We start from the raw sequence: 18,155 nt of genomic DNA on the forward strand, positions 1-18,155 counted from the left end.
GTCTCACAAATTGTTTATTTCATATCAGTGCGTTGTGTACAGTATTCTCCTGTTTATTAATTTAATTAATACAGCTTTCTTTTCTATATACATTGTAAAATACGCTCACATGGCTTTTAATCACCGTTGACAAAAATAAACTGAGGTCTGTTTGAACTGAGTTGATCGTCTCTGTAGTTACAGGCAGCTGTTACTGGCACAAAGCAGAAATTAAAGAGCAGCGTTCTCTCATCACGAGTGCCAATGAATCATCACTGTTATCTCTGCATTCTTCATATTAATCATTACTTCACACAAACTGTGTTAAATGTAAAATCTGGTGCAACTCCTTCAGATTTTCACTGAGGTTTTGATTTGTTGTCTGTCAGTAGTTTAACCCTCTGCCTGTCTGTGTTATGATTCAGTGTTATCTCTAAGTATATTACTCATAGTTTAGCCTGTAGCCGCATGTCATCAAGGCACTGCCTGACCAGCCCCAGTGCGTCCAGGGCCGTGCCCCAGGCGAGGGTGACTCCCCACCCTCCGTGACCGTAGTTGTGGACCACGGCCACCCTGCGACCCTGCAGCTTCACCATCTCCCTCTCCACCCTCGGGTTCCTCCTGCTCGGCCTCAAGCCGACCCACTTGCTGAGAACTCTGGCTTTGCTGAGCGACGGCTCCAGGCTGCCGCAGCGCTCCAGGATGCTCCTGGTGTCCCCGTCGTCCACTTGTAGTCTCCAGTCCTGCTCCTGCCTCGTGCCGCCCACGGTGACGCCGTGGATGCCGGGGTAGATGTAGGTCTTACCGTCTCCATCCCTGATGAAGTGCTGCAGCCAGGGGGCCTCCACCTTGAGGACCTGGCCTCTGACCGGGTACACCTGGTTGTCATGCACCAGCGTTTTGGAGCCCAGGCCGGAGCAGTTGACGATGATGTCGTAGCTGCTGCTCAGCTCCTGAAGACTGTCGATCTTCCTCTGCTCCACGCTGCCTCCAGCTGCTCTGAACCTAAACACAACAGGTATGACAAGAGTTTATGTCAGCAAGGATGAAGTCAAGTAATCGCCTCTTTCTTATTATTATCATCAATATTGTATATGTAACAAGAGACTTCCATAAAGAAGACAAACCTCTTCTCGAGCCACGGCAGGTAGCTGGAACATTCACATTTTATGGTGGTGAACGCCTGGCCGAAGTTGTGATCCGGAAACCTCTTCAGTTCCCCCTCCGTCATGAATCGAAAGCCGATCACAGAATCTGCCCAGAAGGGCTTCTTATCGGCTGGAACCTCCTTGAAGATTTGCCAGCTGGAAGACAAATCAAATCAAAGAAAAATAAGTCGTTAGAGTTACCTGGCGGAGCGTTCGGCCCTTTTTTATAGCACTACAGAACAACTGTTACCCAGAGCTCAGCATGACTCCAGCTTCAGGTGAGTGTTGGGATTGAGCAATGTCCAACAGGTGATCAAAGCTGTCCTTGAACCAGCGTTTTTGTCTTTCCAAAGGAATATCTGACAGAGAAATTGTACTTTTTAACATGCAAAGCCAATGTTACGTGTGTTAAAATGTAAGAATGTCCGAGAGATTGTTGCACACCTGGAAACTTTGCAGCAAACAGGATCCCAGCAGCTCCATCGCTGGTGGTGTCCGGACTGAACTTGTCGGCCAGCAGCGTGACGGAGCAGAAGGGAAGAGCCTCGGCGACGCAGACGGCGGTGGAGAAGCCGATCACGCCTGCTCCCACCACGCAAACCCTGACGCGTCTCATCCTGGACAGGCCGGAGACTCAACCTGGAGGACAGAACCGTGTCGGACGCTGCTCGACAACCTTTGTAATGAAAAAGTTAATCCACAACTACGAGCCTCAACATCTGAAATAACCGCACGGTCCAAAGATCAGTGAGACAAAGCCTGATTCAATAATTAATTACATAACACGCTGTAAACTGGGACACAGCCAGTCACTCATTGGAGGTTTAATTCGATGTCATAATGTTGCAGACAGTGACTGAATGTAATTAGGTATTTTACCTGCGTATTTCCATTTTCTGCGACTTCATACTTCCACTCTGCTACAAATATGGGAAGAAAAAATTGAACTTTTACTCTAAAAAATGTATTTGACAACTTATAGTTTAATTGCTGACTACATGCTGCATCAGAGCCAAAGCAGCGTATTTTTAATTTAATTTAATTGGAAATCCGATTCAAATAAAAAAAAATGTATTACTTTTGACACATATCAGATACTCTCTTAATATTACTCAAGTACTATTGTTCTGATTGACTCTCACCAAAGTAATATTTTAACACAACATTGTTATTTTTTCTCATGTATTTTTGCAACACTGTGTGACAAGTGTGACAAGACAAGAAGGAGACAGAATTATAGAAATTCAAATGACATAAAAGTAAAAGTAGCTATACAACAATGTAAAAGCAACTTTTATCAGTGAGTTATTAATTAAATTGAAAGTATCAAGAGTAGAAATAGTCATTCTGCAGCAGAACGTTTTTTTAGTTCACTCTAACTTCCCTTAGCAAAAAGTAGTATACTTGAAATTCATTTTATGAAGTATGCTTGAGTATAAGTACAAGTATAGGAAGTATACTATGGACCATGTACTTGTAGCATACTAGAAAGTATACTAATTTAATACTTCTTCGGACTAAATTGGAACATTTTAAGTTTATAAAAGTATACTTTAAGTATACTTTATAAGGTCATTTTAAGTTTACAGAAGTACACTTTCAAGTATACAAGTACACTCCTCTATATACTACTAGTGTACTAATAGTATATACTTCTAGTCCACATTTTAGTTTATTAACATGTAAGTTTATAACAGGGGTAATACCTCAAGGCAAATGTGTGTAGTAAAAAACACTTTTATTCTGCTAAATTAAATGTAAGCACAACTCAATAAGTCAACCTTTTTCTGTACTTACATCAAGATATTGAAAGTATTACCACTTGCAATGTGACAAGCTTTAGCAAGAGATCCACCATTTATTACCATACATACCCACAGCTGAACAGACGGGAAGTTTCTCCTGGAAAACACCCCTTCACTCACGGTGCCAACATTTTTATCATCTTTGTTAATTCGACACAATTTAACCACAGAACAAGGATGTGAATTAACCCGCAACCATCTTACACATCATCTTATTCACAAACACATTCACAAACCATAATTACACCAACAACAACAGAATACCCAAGAGTCTTTGCGCCACAGTCCACAGTATACTAAAGTACAAGTATAAGCTTTAGTATTAAAGTATAAGTCTAAGTATTAATGTACTTAGTCTTAGACTATTCTTTATACTTTTCAGTATAAGCCAAGTATACTTCACTATACTTTTCTTAAGTATATAAAATGTAGTATATAAAAAGTACACTTCAAGTATACTGCCTCAGTTTTAGTATAAAATAAGTATACTTGAATAAACTACGTTTTGCTAAGGGAATTGTCTTACTTCTATTGTAAAAATAGAACTCTATTATACAAGTTTTATAATATTTATGACTTTTTATTGTCTTAAACTGAACCCACTGGTTGTTAGTTTTTCCATTGTACTGTGAATGCTTGTAGCAGTCTCTGACACAATAATGTCCTTCAGGATGAATCAAGCTCTATATCTTATTTTATCTTAAATAAATATAGTGGAATGAAAAGTACCATATTTCCTTCTGTATGTCTGCTCCTTATTTAAAGCAGCATAAAAATAGAATTACTCAAGTGAAGTGCATCAAAATTGTCCAAAACAATGTGTTTAACGTAAGTCACCTGTCATTATTGATCTCAGGTTCATATTATGGTGTGATAAACCACATTTTACAATACAGTACAAGCATTTCAGGTTTGCAAAAACAGGTAGTGAGAACAAGATTTATTTCACTACAGTCAAAGTAAAACTCACTCACCTCACTTCACCTGCCGGTAATGCTGAACACTTTGTCCTGTTTCCTCTGCACAGAGCTAAATAAATGTCTGCTCTGTCCGTCTTTACACAGCGTTCAGGTCCTAAACGAAGTCTCCTCTGCAGTGACAACTGTTATTTACTATAAATAAACAAAAGGCAATAATATCATCTTTGAGCTGACGCTTTCTTCTGACTGTGCTGACATTTAAATTAACATCCGCAGAGAAAATAGCTCATTAAATGTATATTCCGTGCAGTAAACGCTTGTGTTTGTCCTGTAAAACGTGAAGGTATGCGCTCTGTGTACATGCAGGGATACATGGAGATGTATGGGGGGGCTGCTGCACCTCGGCGGTGCGTGAATCTCGTCAGCTCTCGCGATAAGTCACGTTCACGTCCTCCGTGCCGCGGTGGTAAAAGGTAAGGTCCTAAAAGCTCACTATATTAAATTACACCGCGGTTCTGAGCGCTTCCACCCATCGGGTCCTGTCACAAACATACATATTACTCTACTGTGGTTCGTTTAAGTCGTTATTTAGCTGTTTGTGCCAGTTGTGGCCCGTTTCTGGCGAGCTGCGAGCGCACTGTGTGAGAGGGTGTTGAGTTAGCTTGTTTGCTAACATCCCTGCAGAAGGTTTATGTAGTTCAGAGACCAAACATCAGCCAGGAAACTTTGTCTGGATGTGATTAACAGTACAGAATACGTACACTGCACACAATATTTGTGGAAAATATAGTATGTTGTAGCACGTGCAAGTGTTGTAATAAATTTAAGAAATGGTGAAAATGGGTCATTTATTAGGAAAAAAAAAAAGCCAAACACAGTCTTATCTCTAGCTTTTCAAAGTGTGAAGATTAATTGATAACTTTCTTACTTAACTTATAACATGAGGTTGGTTTTTGACAGTTCAGATAAGCATTTTAAAGGCATCTCCTTGTTTTACTTTATCTATTTTTACAGGAGCGTTGCCATTGAGACTCAAAATGTCTTTCACAAGAGAGTCCTGACCAGGAACACACAACTAACTTACACAACAACAACAAAAACATTCACATAAAGAAACAAGCCGGCAGAACAAATTACAACAAGACAGTTAATGTATCAGTGTTTGGTAACAGAACATGCACCATCCCAATTTTAAGATCACAACAACAAACATGACATGAGATGTATTTCACATCTTACGCCCCCCGTCAAGCCAGGAAATATTACATTTGATTAAACTTTTGCAAAGACAGGAATAAATACTGTAAGTACCAACAAATGAAATGGGTTGAAACTGATCTGAGAGGTATTTGTAAGTCCTCTGAACTGTAACCTTGTTTTGATGGAGAGTTTCTTTTTTCCATCCGACAGGAACAGAAGTGATCGTTGTGAGATGTCACAGAAAGCAACAGCCAGGACTTCCTCACTCATGGCCGTCCGCTCAGATTCACATCAGCAGAGCATCCTGAGCAAATTCGACAAGCTCAGGAAAAGAGACCTGCTGTGCGACATCACTCTCGTTGTGGAGGACGTGCACTTCAAGGCCCACAAGGCCCTGCTGGCAGCGAGCAGCGAGTATTTCTCCCTCATGTTCACGGCAGAGGATCGCATCAGCCAGCCGACCTACAGGCTGGAGGGTATGGCAGCGAGGATGTTTGCAGCAGTGCTGGAGTTCATCTACAGTGCCCAGGTGCGTGTGGAGGAGAGCACCACAGAGCAGCTACTGGCCACGGCTCGTCTTATGGAGGTCAACGACCTGGTGAAGGTGCTAACTGAACTCAAACGCTCTGCTGCAGAGGTCAGAGGTGACGAGGGGAAAGCAGCTGTAGCCGAGGCGCCAGATCTGTTGAAACGCAAAAGAGGACGACCAAAGAAAAACGTGTATCTGCCTCTGACGGAGCCGGAAGACAGATGTGCACCGTATGAGAGTTCAGAAGAGGCCCAAGCTGGTGATATAAACTGTGATGATGTGGTGACACCTAAAGATGCAGATTATAACCCAGCAGCCCACCGGCAGAGCAAACGCAAAATCCGTCCTCCAGTAAAATACGAGGGCTACAAGGTGGGCAGCGACACAGCGGGAGGCAAAGAGCCTGTGAAGAGCGGCAGGAGGAGGAAATACCCCGACACTGAGGCCCGATGTGACGAATGTGACAAAGTGTTCAAAAATCACCTGTTTCTCAAGATTCACCAGAGGACTCACACAGGTAATCTGCTCTGTTTGGTTCAAGATTCAAGATCACACCTTCCCCTCCACAAAAGGATGATCACAGTTTATTACACATTTGTTCTTATTTTCATAGCTCTGACTTAATTATTCTTAATAAACCAGAATTATCCTTTAATAAGGAAGAGGTGCGCATGTAAAACAGTGAGACAGTGGACAGTGAGAGATAGCTGATGTTGTGCTGGCAGCTCTCAGGTGAAGAGTAAATATCTACCTGTGTGTTACAGAGGTAGGTTGCTGACTGGGGTTTATCTTACATGTGTACCATTCATTGCAGATGTTGAAGCACCTGTCTCTCAACATTGTCTACGTTTACATGCACAAATATTTCCGTTTTTGCCTTTGTTCTGAAAAAGACGGCGTTCCTGCTCGGCTGTTTCCAAGTCAGAGAGGAATGTTAGTGTGCATGTAATCGTAGTCACCGATTTATATCACGTTCTCTTCGGTGATGCCGTTCCTAAACTGTCTTCATTTTCTCTTTTAGGAGAGAAGCCTTTTCGCTGCCTGGATTGTGGGAACAGTTTCACCCAGAAGCACGCTCTGCTGTCTCACCAGCGCATACACACCGGAGAAAAGCCGTACGTGTGTTCCGTCTGCTCCAAAGCGCTCTCCTCCAAACACACCCTGATGGAGCACATGAACCTCCACGAAGGTTAGAATCTGGCCGGAGTTCGTCGTTTCGGCTCTTTTGTTTTCTGTGCTTGGACTTAAATGGTCTCTCTTAACCTGCATTTCTGTAGGAAAGAAGTCGTTCAGCTGTGAGAAATGCGGAAAGACGTTCAGTCAGAAGAGGCAGCTAAAAAGCCACTTCAGAGTTCACACAGGTGAGAATCACGTCACTTCAACAGCAGCAGGTTAATTGTGATGCAGTCGCTCTTAAAGGCTGAATAACGTCTCCTTTATTGGATTTAATTGAAGGCAAATCGTTACCGGAGTGCGCTCAGTGCCATCACAAGTTTTTGGACACGGCTCAGCTGAAAAAGCACCTGAGAACTCACACAGGTAAAATCAGACGAGGCTGAAACAGCTCTGTAAATCATTTCTGAGCCACTTCAACAGATAATGACTGACTGCCAGCTGATGACTTTAATAATGTCCTTACAGGTGAGAAGCCTTTCACCTGTGAGATCTGCGGGAAGTGTTTTACGACCAAGAGCACTCTGCAGACTCATATAAGAATTCACAGGTAAGAAATAAATATATTTGGGAGGGGGAGGGGGAGGGGGATTGTATCATTTTCATGACGGTGTTTGTCGGTCTGTGTGCTTGACAATCCCATTCTGCATCAGTGAAAATGATCAAAATGAAAATATAGTTAATTATAGATCAAATTTGGGGAATGTTATTGTAACATGGTGCTAATAAGTTATTACACAAACTACTTTTAATCTGTCGACCTGCAATAATATATCACGGTGTGCATGATGGCAGCAACAAAAGAGCAAGAATGTCAAAGTACAGAAAACCTTCATGGATCAAACATTTATTATCTTATCTACTGACAAGACATCACAATAAAACACTAAACTACAGACAAGACAATGAACAAAGACCTGGAGTGTGAATTGCATATTGCAGCTTATTGTTACTGCTTGCAGGTATATTCAGTGGTTTGCAATCTGCAGCCTCACAGTTAGGTGCCAGAAAAATCCTACACACAAATCTTAAGAAAACATTGACTCTCGCCATTTCCAATTCAAAACGCACTTAAAGTCAAAATGTCTTTTTTTTTTGCAGAGGCGAGAAGCCGTATCACTGCAACATCTGCAACAAATCGTTCTCAGACCCGAGCGCAAGACGACGACACGTCACCTCTCACTCGGGAAAGAAACCCTTCACCTGCTCCTTCTGCAGCCTTTCATTCACCCGCGCAGACAATCTGAGAACGCACATGAAGTCTCACAACAAGGAAAGAGCTGCATCGACAGAATCCTCATCAGATGCCGGGGACGCCGCGGCAGCGCCGGAGGAGGTGCGTAACATCCTGCAGCTGCAGCCGTACCAGCTGCCCACCAGCTCTGAGCAGGAGATCCAGCTGGTGGTGACGGCAGACGTGGACAACATCAACTTTGTGCCAGCTCAGGACCAGGAGATCAGCATCATCACCACAGAGGGTGGGACGACAGAGTCGGCCCACTCCAGACTCGCCCTCCTCACCCAGTCGTCAGGAAGCGTGCAGAACGTGGCTCTGGTCGCTCAGGGCGGCGTGGTGGAGCAGAGCCCTCAGATTCAGACTATCAGCATGCTGGAGGGCCAGATGACGCACCAGCCTGAGCAGATGCACGTCATCACCCTGAGTAAAGAAGCGATGGAGCAGCTACAGGCCCATCACGCCCCCCCGCAGCCCCTTCAGATAGGACAGCGACCCGTCCAGCACCTGCGGTTGACGCACCACCAGATCCAGCCGCTGGCCGTCGCTCCGGAGAGCTCACAGACGAGCAGGGAGCAGCACAGCCAGGCCATTCACATCAGCAGCCAGAGCAGCCAGCCCATCTCCATCAGCCAGACCAGCGAGCAGATCTCCAGCCACCACATCCAGGGACAGACGTTCCAGATCCAGGCAGGGACCGTGTCCTACCTGTACACCACCGGGCTGCCGCAGGACAGCTGAGCGTGGGCTGGATTCAGACTGACAATGCTGCTACAGTTCACATTGATAATGGAGGAACTAAGGTATCGTAGTAAGGATCAAGTTTCCCTGCCAATTCTATTTTTACATTTTCTGTCAACCACCTTCCAACGCATCCCATAATAACAGTCAAAGCAGGACCTTTTTTCTACAAGTTAATGTGTCGCTTTGTCTCCAAGGAAAATCTGAGAGTAGCGACACATTTGGCAAACATGCTCTGAGGAAAATAGAGTGCTAGAATACAATCAAGAGAGACTACAACATTTTATTTTCGATTGGTAGAAATGATCTCATAATTACTGAATGATACGTGAACATGTGGGACTGACATATGGTAACGGTGCTGCACGGTGCTTTTGAAGAGAAGACACGTGCGGTTTATGGCTGGTGGATAAAAATACTAGATAATAAAAAGGTGTTCATGAATGAAAACGAGTCAAACCCCGTCCGAGGTTTGTGTTTTAGCTTTTAAAGTAACATAACTGAGACCTGGTGTAATCAGCAAGTCGGCCCAGACACCACAGAGCGCTCTGCGTGTCAAACGGCACCTGAACTTGTTAAACAAGTCGGTGCTGCTTTACAGAACAGCCCTGCGGTAACGCTCACAGGTCTGGTAGGGTCGCCTCAGCAGTCGGGGCACGCAGGCGAGCCGGACCCTGAAACAACAACAACAAAGGCTGATTTGAATGTTGATGGTGGACACTAACAGCAGCCTCACTGACATGACAACTTCATAACACTGTTAAACCTGTTTTTTTTTTAAAGAATACAATCATAATATTACAAAAAATAGAAGTCTCACAAAGTCTCATCACTGTATTTCACTAGAACTCCCAACTTAACATGCAAAAATAATAAATAAATACTTATTGTGGGTCTTTTTGTACTTTGGGCTTACGCTGCAGTCTTGTCTTTAAATTTAACTTCAGCACTTTTCAAGGTTTAAACTTTAGCTGAACTTGTTAAAACACGGTCCTCTGTGCTGCTCTGGCTCACTCACTGCTTTCGGCCGGTCTATTCTCGTGATAGAGCGGCTCCTGGCTGTTTCGGCTCTCTGGTGTCTTGGCTCCGCGGCAAGGTCCTGAAGTGTGGCGTGGTTTGTGAGGCTGCCAAGCTGCGGGGCGGACCGCTGGCGACCGGCCCGCTGTAGACCTGAGACGCAAATAGAACAGACGCCGAGCTCCGAAATACAATCTGTGATGGAATTTGAAATGTCATCGCGAAGAGTTAGGAGTTACATGATGGCTTTAATTCGACTCCTGAGCCGGCGCGAGCAGATAGAAATCGAGGTTTAACTCGCAAGATGTGATTTCTTTGTGGATTATCACTTCACCGCTCTGAGATGAAGGTGAGATTAAAGTGGGTGCAGTACCTGCTGAGGGACCTCTGGTGCTCAATCTGCTGACTGACAGCGTGTAATAAGTCCTGCTTTGCCCTGTGATGGAACAGACGCAGAGAGAATTAGGAGTTAAATGTCAAGTCAGATCATTTGAAACGGAGAAACGGGCACAAGGAGTCTCCCATCAGACCGCTCCTCTGTTCTGGTCCGTACCTGCCGTCGAGTTGCTCCTGGAGAGAGCCGCCTCCATGTCGTTCACCTGGCTCTGCAGTTTCTCCACCTGCTCGAAGGCTTTGTGTTTGAGGCCGAGCTCGTGTTGCAGCTGCCCCCTCGCCTACGGCCACGCAGCAGAAAACATGAAGTCACAAGAGTCCTTTCATCAGTTGAACTTAAAGTTTTTTTTGTTTTCTTTTCAGTGGTATGTCTCTGGCTTCAGTTGGTTCGTCCACCACCAAAACTTTCATCAACTCTCTGACGCATTGCCATGAAACTTTCCACAGGCATTCATGGATTCCAGAGGAGGAACAATCCAGACTCTTTTACTTTTTCTCTAGCGCCACCATGAGGTTGACACCTGCGGTCTTGAGTGAGATTTCGAGTGACGCACAAAATCCACCGTTTTACAGACATTCCTTTCACAACGCAATAGTTTATTTTCCTCTAAATGGGATCACAATTTACAAAATGAATAATAAGTAATAAATCAAGTGTGAAGTGGGGTCATTTTCTCATAAGCTCACATAGAGTAGGACTCTCTTTTTGAAACCAGTGGAGTTATTTATTGTAAAGTTGCAACTAAAGTTTATAAACCGTAACGATTGTTTAATAAATGGTTTATAAAGCCTTATAGTGTTGTCGAAGAGTGAAATAACCGTCAACTAAAGTTCAATTATCTATAAATTTACCTTAAACGAATGATGGTTAATATAGGTGTTACCTAACTCACTAATACAAAGCTGGCATTTTTCAGTATCTCACGACAGAAAAAAAGATTTGCCGATGTCATGATTTGTCTGACAGCAGAGTTCAAATCTCCCGGGCAGTAAATTTGCTCACACTCACGAGTCATGAGGATCATTTACAGACCTGTCGGATCTCTTTGGCGCTGCGTTGTCGCTGTAGCTGGTTCATCCTGCTGCCTCTGTCCAGCTGCTGGCTGAGCTCCCTGAGCTGCCTCTCTCTGTCCTCCACGTCGGCTCTCATTTGTTCCAGCCGCTGCACTCGATAGCCGTCCAGCTCCTGCCTGCTGCGGGCCTCCTGAGCCGACTGATGCCTGGACACCTGGAGCTCCTCTGTCTGTGGATCAGTGGGTGTTAGTTGAAAAACACCCACGGCTTTATAATCCTCCCAGCGTTTGATATCAGGGTCATTCAAAACTTTATTGTAAAGGTTTCCACGAATGTAGAGCTATAGAAGCGAGATCTAAAACGTAAGTGTGAGTAAAGATGTGGAAGGTGGTTCAAAATAAAGACTTCAGCCACATGAATTCAGTCTGCAGCCTTCTCTACTTCACATTTTGTCGCTTAGGTTGAATTGAGCTGTTAAAAAAGAAAATGTATGTACAACAGTTTTGATCATGCTTCTTTTCTTGGACTGTTTCCTGGTCATCTCACTCTTCTCTGACAGTAAACTGAATGTCTAAGTTTTCAACTGTGTGAAGACATGACTGTTGGATTTGGGATATTGTGATGGATGTTTTTTTCACAATTTGCTGACATTTACAGAACAAGAATGAACTATAAGTACTTGTGCAACTAAACCCATTAAGCTGAGTTGTAAGAAACACTGTGTAAATCAAGTTCATGTCAAATTTACATCAACAGTTTGGTGAATTTACACAATATTTTTTAAGAACCTAAATTAGAAATGTGAGTATGGTCTGTGTTTGGGCCTCTGCAGTGTGGAGGAGACTCTGTGTACCTTCCTGCTGAGCTGCCTCTTGGTGCTGCTGCACTCGGCCTGACAGCGAGCCAGCGCCTTCCTGGCAGCCTCCAGCTCCTCCTGCAGGAGCACCACCTCCTCCTCTGAGGTCATCTTTACTCTGAGAGCCTCGGTGCGGCTGATAATCTCCCTCTGGACACCAGGAGAAATGTTATTATCGTTACTCACTGAGATAATGTGTCCGCGTTCCCAAACAGCATTTCTATCACTGGCTATTTTAAACTTTCACCTCGAGATTTTCAGTTACAAATATCAGTTATTGGCCATCTTGATTGGTAAGGATTGGTGTCAAGTCAATCTAAAGCACTTTGCTGTCGTCGTCCTCCTGCTGAGGATGAATCTGAGTTGTGAGCGTTGGTGATTGTGCGGCTGACCTGCTGAGTCTGAAGCAGCTGTCGGTGAAGTTTCTCCTGGTCGACCAGCCGCCTCCAGCTGCTCAGAGCCTTCAGCTTACACAGCACAGCAGCCAGCCGCCTGCTCTCCAGCTGCAACTCATGGACTTCTTCTTTCTAATAAAACACGTAGAACAAACTGATGTTATCAAAATGAACACAGGGGGGTTTGATTGTCAGTCCAAACTCTCGCTCTGTCTGCCTTACCGTACCTTTACTTGTGTGAGGGTGAGTCCGTCGTCGTCTCTGGTGCAGCCGTACGTCTTCTTGAGTTTTATAATTCTGTCCACGCCTTCGCCTCTGACTCTGTTCACCCTCTCGCTCACATCCTGCTCCATCTGTCGGCGGTACTCGTCGAGCCTGGCCTGAGGTGCAAACATGCACGGAGGACGAATGTTAGACTTTGACGGCTCGAAGAGTACAGAAGAGGTAGAAGACGTAGAAATTGGTAAAGGATCTTATTTCCCACCTTGAGCTGGATGCAGGTGGAGAACAGGTGTCGGACCAGAGGGTCGTAGCGCTCTTTGAATGTGAGACCGAGCTTCTCCGCCAGAGAACTCTTCTCCTGCTCCAGGTGAGCGACCCGAGCCCGCAGCGCCGAGACCTCCAGCATCAGCCCGCGACAAACAGCAGCCACCTGTCGGACGGCAACACAACAGAAGATATAGCTGCATATTTTTTATTTATCACGATTCTAGTTCATTTTTAGGATATGACTTTTGCAGGCATAGATAATCTGGGCGCACATGTTGAGGGCCTTATTGCCACAAGGGGACCCAGACGGAGGAGAAAAGAAATGTCTACTTGAAATAATGATTAAAAAATAAAAAATATATTCAAGAACTTCTAATATTAACTTTATTTTAATGTTTTCTAAACACACAGCATTAATTATACGTTTCTTATAAGGGAAAATAATACTAAATTAATGAATATTTTGATTATCAAACATTTCAGTAATTTTGTTTGTTCACCAAGTATCAAACCGTGCCTGCAGTAATCTATCCATTTAACCCGGCTTTGATTACATGACACACATCATGACATCAACTTCATTTGTAATTTAAAGAGTCATAACCTCGTTGTGAGCGCTGCTCGTCTCGGGGTCGGTGCAATTCTTCAGATCCTGAGGTTGAAAATGGAAAAGAAAATCATACGACACGTTAAAGAGTGATGCAGTGAGGATTCTGTGAGCCACAGATCTACGCGACAGGTCACACGTGCTACTGAAAACACCCGGTGACACCTACAGGAGGTTTAAAACTTGCTTCAGTTAAACACTGTGCTGTGTGTGTGGTGCACCTGTTCCCTCTGACGCAGCAGCTGAGTCTCCTGCTGCAGGATCTGCTCATAAAACTGGGAGTAAAGCAGGAAGCTGCGACGCTCTCGCTCCATCAGGGAGCAGCCGAGCTGAGTGAGACACCGCTGGAGGCGATCCTGAGGGACCCTCACCTGGAAGAGGAGACGCTCAGGAGGGTTATTGCTCGTGAGTACTTCAAAAAGTACAGTTACAGTGTGTTATTAGTAGGTTTTTACAGGAAGATAATGTAGTAACTGTGTGTCAGAGCACCTGTCCCTCCGCCTCCTCAGCTTTCTCCATCAGCTGCTGGATGAACGTCTCGACTATCTGCGGCCTCTCAGGAGACAGACTGTACTTCAGGGGTGCTTTCCTCCACAGATCTGAACACGCAGAATACTTCTATCATGCCTGCAATTCCATAATCGGACTATAAAAAGGAATATTTTGTGTGTTATCCGATTACCTGTTGGGAGGCCCGAGTCCTGTCGAGTCCTCTCTGACACCACCAGCGTCAGCTCTCTGTTGATCCTCCTCTGCGTCGCTCTGATCATGTCGCACTCGCAGCTCTCCAGCAGTTTGTGGAGCTGAGAGTGAAGACGAAGTATTTACGAGGTGTAAACACACAAGACGGTAACGCAGTCGGTAGCCGTACTGTACCTGCCAGGTTTTCACATCGACCTCCGAGGCTCCGGGGGGCGACAGGAGAGACTGGCTGCCAGAGAGCAAGAGCTCGTAGTCGCGCTCTGTGCCCAGGTGTTGAGCCAGAGCCCTCATACTGGGGTGAAAGATCTCAGCTCTGTGGAGTACAGACAGTTAAAACATGGGGTTTGATAATGTGTTCAAAACTATTACTGTTTGAGCCCACAAATATAAAAAAAAAAAGAAAAAAAAGTTGTGTAATATTTGAGATTTAAGGCTCAAACTTAGCATTAAGTAAACTAATTAGTTTTCTGTATTAAGTTTTCTGATATCTTATGTGTAAATATGCGACTGAAAGCATAAATCTGAACTAAAATCCTCACTGTATCTTAAAGGTGCACTATGTAGTTTTTGGGGAGGAAATTTTATTTCTTTATCTTCATTGACTGATTGTGTAATGCCTAAACAAACTAAATAAACAAAGCCCCTCTTTGTTTTCATGACTGAATAAACTGAATAAACAAATTGACCTTGAAGGACAACACAGTTTCATGCCGTTTATATTTGGCGGACCCTGCCACCTTTTCTAGCTTCAAACAGCGTTCTGGGGACCTGATTTCCGCTGAGAGCAGCTTGTTTATTCAGATATTCCAACCAAAAAAAAATCAATATTTCTGAGTTTGTATTTATTACCTCAATAATATCGTCAATATTAAAATTCAGATTTTAGTTTGAATTTTCCTCTCCAAAACTACATAGTGCCCCTTTAACACGGTACCTGTAGAGTTTCACGAACTGCTGGTACAAACTGGACGTCCTGAACGTCTGGACACCCAAACGTCTGCGTGCCCAGCTCTCCTTGAACACCTGGAGCTGCTTCATCAGCAGGAGGAAACCTTTCAGCGCCGACTGGACTCTGATCGGGTCCCGGTGAGGAGACGTGGAGTCCGACACTCGTGTATCTTCTGCCTCAGCTTCCGAACAGAGTTCATCCCGCTGAAGCAAAGTGTGACAGACAATGACAGAACTGTGTTTTTGGATGCGGTCAGTTATTTAAAAGATGATCCGAGCTGTCGCCAGCTCGACAACTTATAAACAGTCTTTTTACTTCGTTAGGTTTTCCGTCATGCAGAAGGTGGTCTCTGTTGCCATGGAGACGGACGGGCTCTGCCTCTCCTCCGCCGTTCAGGACGTCCTCCATGAGCAGCGACACGCCGAGCATGGCGGCGTTGGCCTGCAGTCTGCCGCGACCACTCAGACCGCTCAGACACAGCTGCAGACACACAAACACAACTCTGAATTATCTGGAGGAGATTGTGGAGGAGGTGATTTTATCCTCTTTAATTCACTTTTCAGCAGCTGCAGCTCAGTGTTTCGGGTAACACGAGCAGTAATCTGAAGTTAAATCAATTTGAGAACTGAGCAAAAAACAGGTAAATGGTGAAAAAGTCACACTAGCGCAGCCCTGCAGTCTTTAATCCTTCCTGATGTCCCAAAAACAAAAGTACGACTCCTCAGTTCACTTCGCTGTAACTTCTGCAGTCATTTAAAATGTACATTTTGTGCTGAATGGGATGTAAGAAAGGAAGGAAAAGGGCAGGAAGTGAATGTGCTTAGTGAGTTCTTTTCTTCCTTCAGATAATTAGATATCTTTGTGTGCAACATTCGCAAATTTGAGCTTTCATGTGTCGTCAGAATAATCAGACAAAAAGGGAGAAATCATGTGCGGAATCAAATCGTCGGGGTAACATTTAAGGCCACACGTTCACAGGTAAAATGTGAGATGTTGAACCTGCATGCAGTCCTCGATGGGAGGGACGTCCCAAACAGACAGGGGGAACAATCCCTGACAGGCCATGAAGCTCCTCCACGGATACATCCTCTGCGCCTGCGGAGGAAGACAACACCAGATAAATAAAACAACCTGACATGTGGAGTTCAACTTTAAGCTGATGTGGTGTGATGTAGCTGAGCCAACCTGACGGCCTCGAGCCTCGAGAGGTGGAGGAACGGGCAGCGTGAGACTGAACGCGTCAGGCTGGATGCTGTCGCTCAGCAGAGGGAGGGCGGCGACCATGTTGTCGCTCACGCTCTGGTAAGAGGCGACATCACCGGAGGAGAGGAACGCCTCCCTGAACGCCACAGAGACGCGTGACAGAGAGGGAGAAGTCTGACCAGTGACAGAGAATATCACAGAGGCACTCCAACTGTGTGAAACTCATGCAATGTCAGGTGCTTAAAGGGACAGTTCACCCCCAAAATCCTCACCTGTAGTGCGTTTTATCCATCTAGATTGTTCTGGTGTGAGTTTTGGAGATGTCAGCCGTAAAGATGTCTGCCTGCTATCTTATATATCTACAGGCTGAGTGCAAGCTAGTTCCAATATATATATATATATCTGAGAGCAGGCAGACATCTCTATGGCTGATATCTCATAAACTCTACAGCTCACACCAAAACAATCTCCTTTTTAAATTTGGACAAGACTTTTGTTTTTTGGTCTGCCACAAAGAAAAATTGTCTTGTAAAGGATAAGAGGAGATAATTTACAAACCAATGTAAGTAGCCAAAGTGAGACGTTGGACATAACAAAGGGAACCAACATAACCAAAACTGTAGCAGGATATGATGACGACTGACCTGATGAGGTGTCTGACTGCAGCATCAAACTGCAGCAGGAGGACCTTCCTGCGCAGCTGCAGCAGACGGCCGACACACTCGGGGCTGCTGGGAGCAGACAGACGGTCGACCTGACGCTGGATCTCCAGCAGCTCTGCTCCTGGAGAGAGGAGGGTCAACATTCTGGTTTCTACTGTGGTCAGCTCAGATCCAAAAGATGATCTGGAAGGTGTTCAGTGAGGTATTTGTAATCGTTAACAACATCCACCTACCGATGCCTTCAGTGCCTCCCCAGTCAGCTGCCAGTGAGCCCGGTACGTCCTCACCTGTGTTCCCCAGTCTGGAGAAACCAACCAGGTAGTAAGTGATGTCATGGAGAGCTGACACTATCTGCAGAGTGTGATGGAGAGCTGCGGTACAGGCCTGATGAATCAGATCAACAGAGCGAGGGCAAATTACTGACAAAGAGAAAGAAAACTGAATGATTTGAAGTGAACGCAGCGACGTGTACTCACTGAAACACTCAGTGTTTTAAACATGTGGAGCACTTGAGAGAAGTGTGGGATGAACCACAGGTTGAGGAGAGTCTTTCCGTCTGCAGACAGCAGCTGCTGCGGCCGACGCTGAAACGTCCTGTTGGGGAGGAAGGTTTGATTAACGCTTCAAGTTTTTCTCTTCTTCTGCATGTTGGTGACACCTGAACGCTGCCCCTAAAACACAATGTCTGAAGATGCTTTCATGCCAACTTAAATCCTCCTTCTCACCAGTGATGTGCACAACGGGGGGCAGGGGGGTCAGTCGCCCCCCCTCGTGGCCCAATTGTTGAAAAACGCGCGCTAAAGTGCCCTCCTGGGAGCCAAAACGTGCACTTCTTGGGAGCCAAAAAAGCATGCCAAAGTGCCTTCTTGGTTGGCAAAACACACTAAACTGCCCCCTTGGCTGGTTAAAACATGATAAACTGCCCTCTTGGGAACAAAAACACGCGCTAAAGTGCCCTCTTGGGAGCCAAAACGCGTGCTAAAGTGCCCTCTTGGGAGCCAAAACGCGCGCTAAAGTGCCCTCTTGGGAGCCAAAACGCGCGCTAAAGTGCCGTTCTTTTCGCCCCTGCCCTTGAAAAAGTCTGTGCACGCCACTGCTTCTCAACCTTGAAAATCTGAGACAAAGAGGTCTGAAACAAA

At 45.0% G+C, this 18,155-nt stretch overlaps 3 protein-coding genes across 5 annotated transcripts in view; 1 reads left to right on the forward strand and 2 right to left on the reverse strand.

The window, feature by feature from the left end:
* ddo (D-aspartate oxidase) lies at window positions 1-4,291 on the reverse strand. Of its 3 annotated transcripts, none has more exons than XM_030443925.1 (5): window positions 3,907-4,291; window positions 1,572-1,766; window positions 1,378-1,486; window positions 1,107-1,283; window positions 1-984 (listed from the first exon to the last, which is right to left on the reverse strand). In XM_030443925.1, the coding sequence occupies exons 2-5, from the start codon at window positions 1,741-1,743 to the stop codon at window positions 426-428; spliced, it is 1,017 nt and encodes a 338-aa protein (XP_030299785.1). In that variant the 5' UTR covers window positions 1,744-1,766; window positions 3,907-4,291; the 3' UTR covers window positions 1-425. The 3 variants fall into 3 exon arrangements, with proteins under 3 accessions (XP_030299785.1, XP_030299784.1, XP_030299786.1); XM_030443924.1 differs by having other exon boundaries at window positions 1,572-1,803; window positions 3,907-4,289; XM_030443926.1 differs by lacking the exons at window positions 1,378-1,486; window positions 3,907-4,291 and having other exon boundaries at window positions 1,572-1,698.
* Window positions 4,180-11,733, forward strand: zbtb24 (zinc finger and BTB domain containing 24). Its single transcript, XM_030443923.1, has 8 exons — window positions 4,180-4,325; window positions 5,263-6,098; window positions 6,603-6,770; window positions 6,859-6,942; window positions 7,037-7,120; window positions 7,223-7,304; window positions 7,856-10,095; window positions 10,503-11,733. Exons 1-7 carry the CDS (start codon window positions 4,198-4,200, stop codon window positions 8,727-8,729), a joined length of 2,256 nt encoding a protein of 751 aa, XP_030299783.1. The 5' UTR covers window positions 4,180-4,197; the 3' UTR covers window positions 8,730-10,095; window positions 10,503-11,733.
* The window catches only part of LOC115597715 (uncharacterized), a 19,209-nt gene continuing 10,046 nt past the window's right edge, over window positions 8,993-18,155 (reverse strand). Inside the window, exons 26-46 of the mRNA XM_030443917.1 lie at window positions 17,493-17,610; window positions 17,250-17,400; window positions 16,999-17,137; window positions 16,337-16,490; window positions 16,151-16,246; window positions 15,467-15,631; window positions 15,137-15,354; window positions 14,377-14,515; window positions 14,183-14,303; window positions 13,990-14,099; window positions 13,722-13,871; window positions 13,498-13,545; window positions 12,889-13,056; window positions 12,632-12,784; window positions 12,402-12,536; window positions 12,007-12,159; window positions 11,173-11,382; window positions 10,300-10,420; window positions 10,120-10,182; window positions 9,748-9,899; window positions 8,993-9,403 (exon numbers count right to left, since the gene is read on the reverse strand). Of these exons, the coding sequence (XP_030299777.1) occupies window positions 9,350-9,403; window positions 9,748-9,899; window positions 10,120-10,182; window positions 10,300-10,420; window positions 11,173-11,382; window positions 12,007-12,159; window positions 12,402-12,536; window positions 12,632-12,784; window positions 12,889-13,056; window positions 13,498-13,545; window positions 13,722-13,871; window positions 13,990-14,099; window positions 14,183-14,303; window positions 14,377-14,515; window positions 15,137-15,354; window positions 15,467-15,631; window positions 16,151-16,246; window positions 16,337-16,490; window positions 16,999-17,137; window positions 17,250-17,400; window positions 17,493-17,610 (2,818 nt within the window). The 3' untranslated portion in view covers window positions 8,993-9,349. The remainder of the gene's footprint in view (window positions 9,404-9,747; window positions 9,900-10,119; window positions 10,183-10,299; window positions 10,421-11,172; window positions 11,383-12,006; window positions 12,160-12,401; window positions 12,537-12,631; window positions 12,785-12,888; window positions 13,057-13,497; window positions 13,546-13,721; window positions 13,872-13,989; window positions 14,100-14,182; window positions 14,304-14,376; window positions 14,516-15,136; window positions 15,355-15,466; window positions 15,632-16,150; window positions 16,247-16,336; window positions 16,491-16,998; window positions 17,138-17,249; window positions 17,401-17,492; window positions 17,611-18,155) is intronic.

This window comes from Sparus aurata, chromosome 16 (genome assembly GCF_900880675.1).
Source record: "Sparus aurata chromosome 16, fSpaAur1.1, whole genome shotgun sequence".
NCBI classification, from domain to species: Eukaryota; Metazoa; Chordata; class Actinopteri; order Spariformes; family Sparidae; genus Sparus; species Sparus aurata.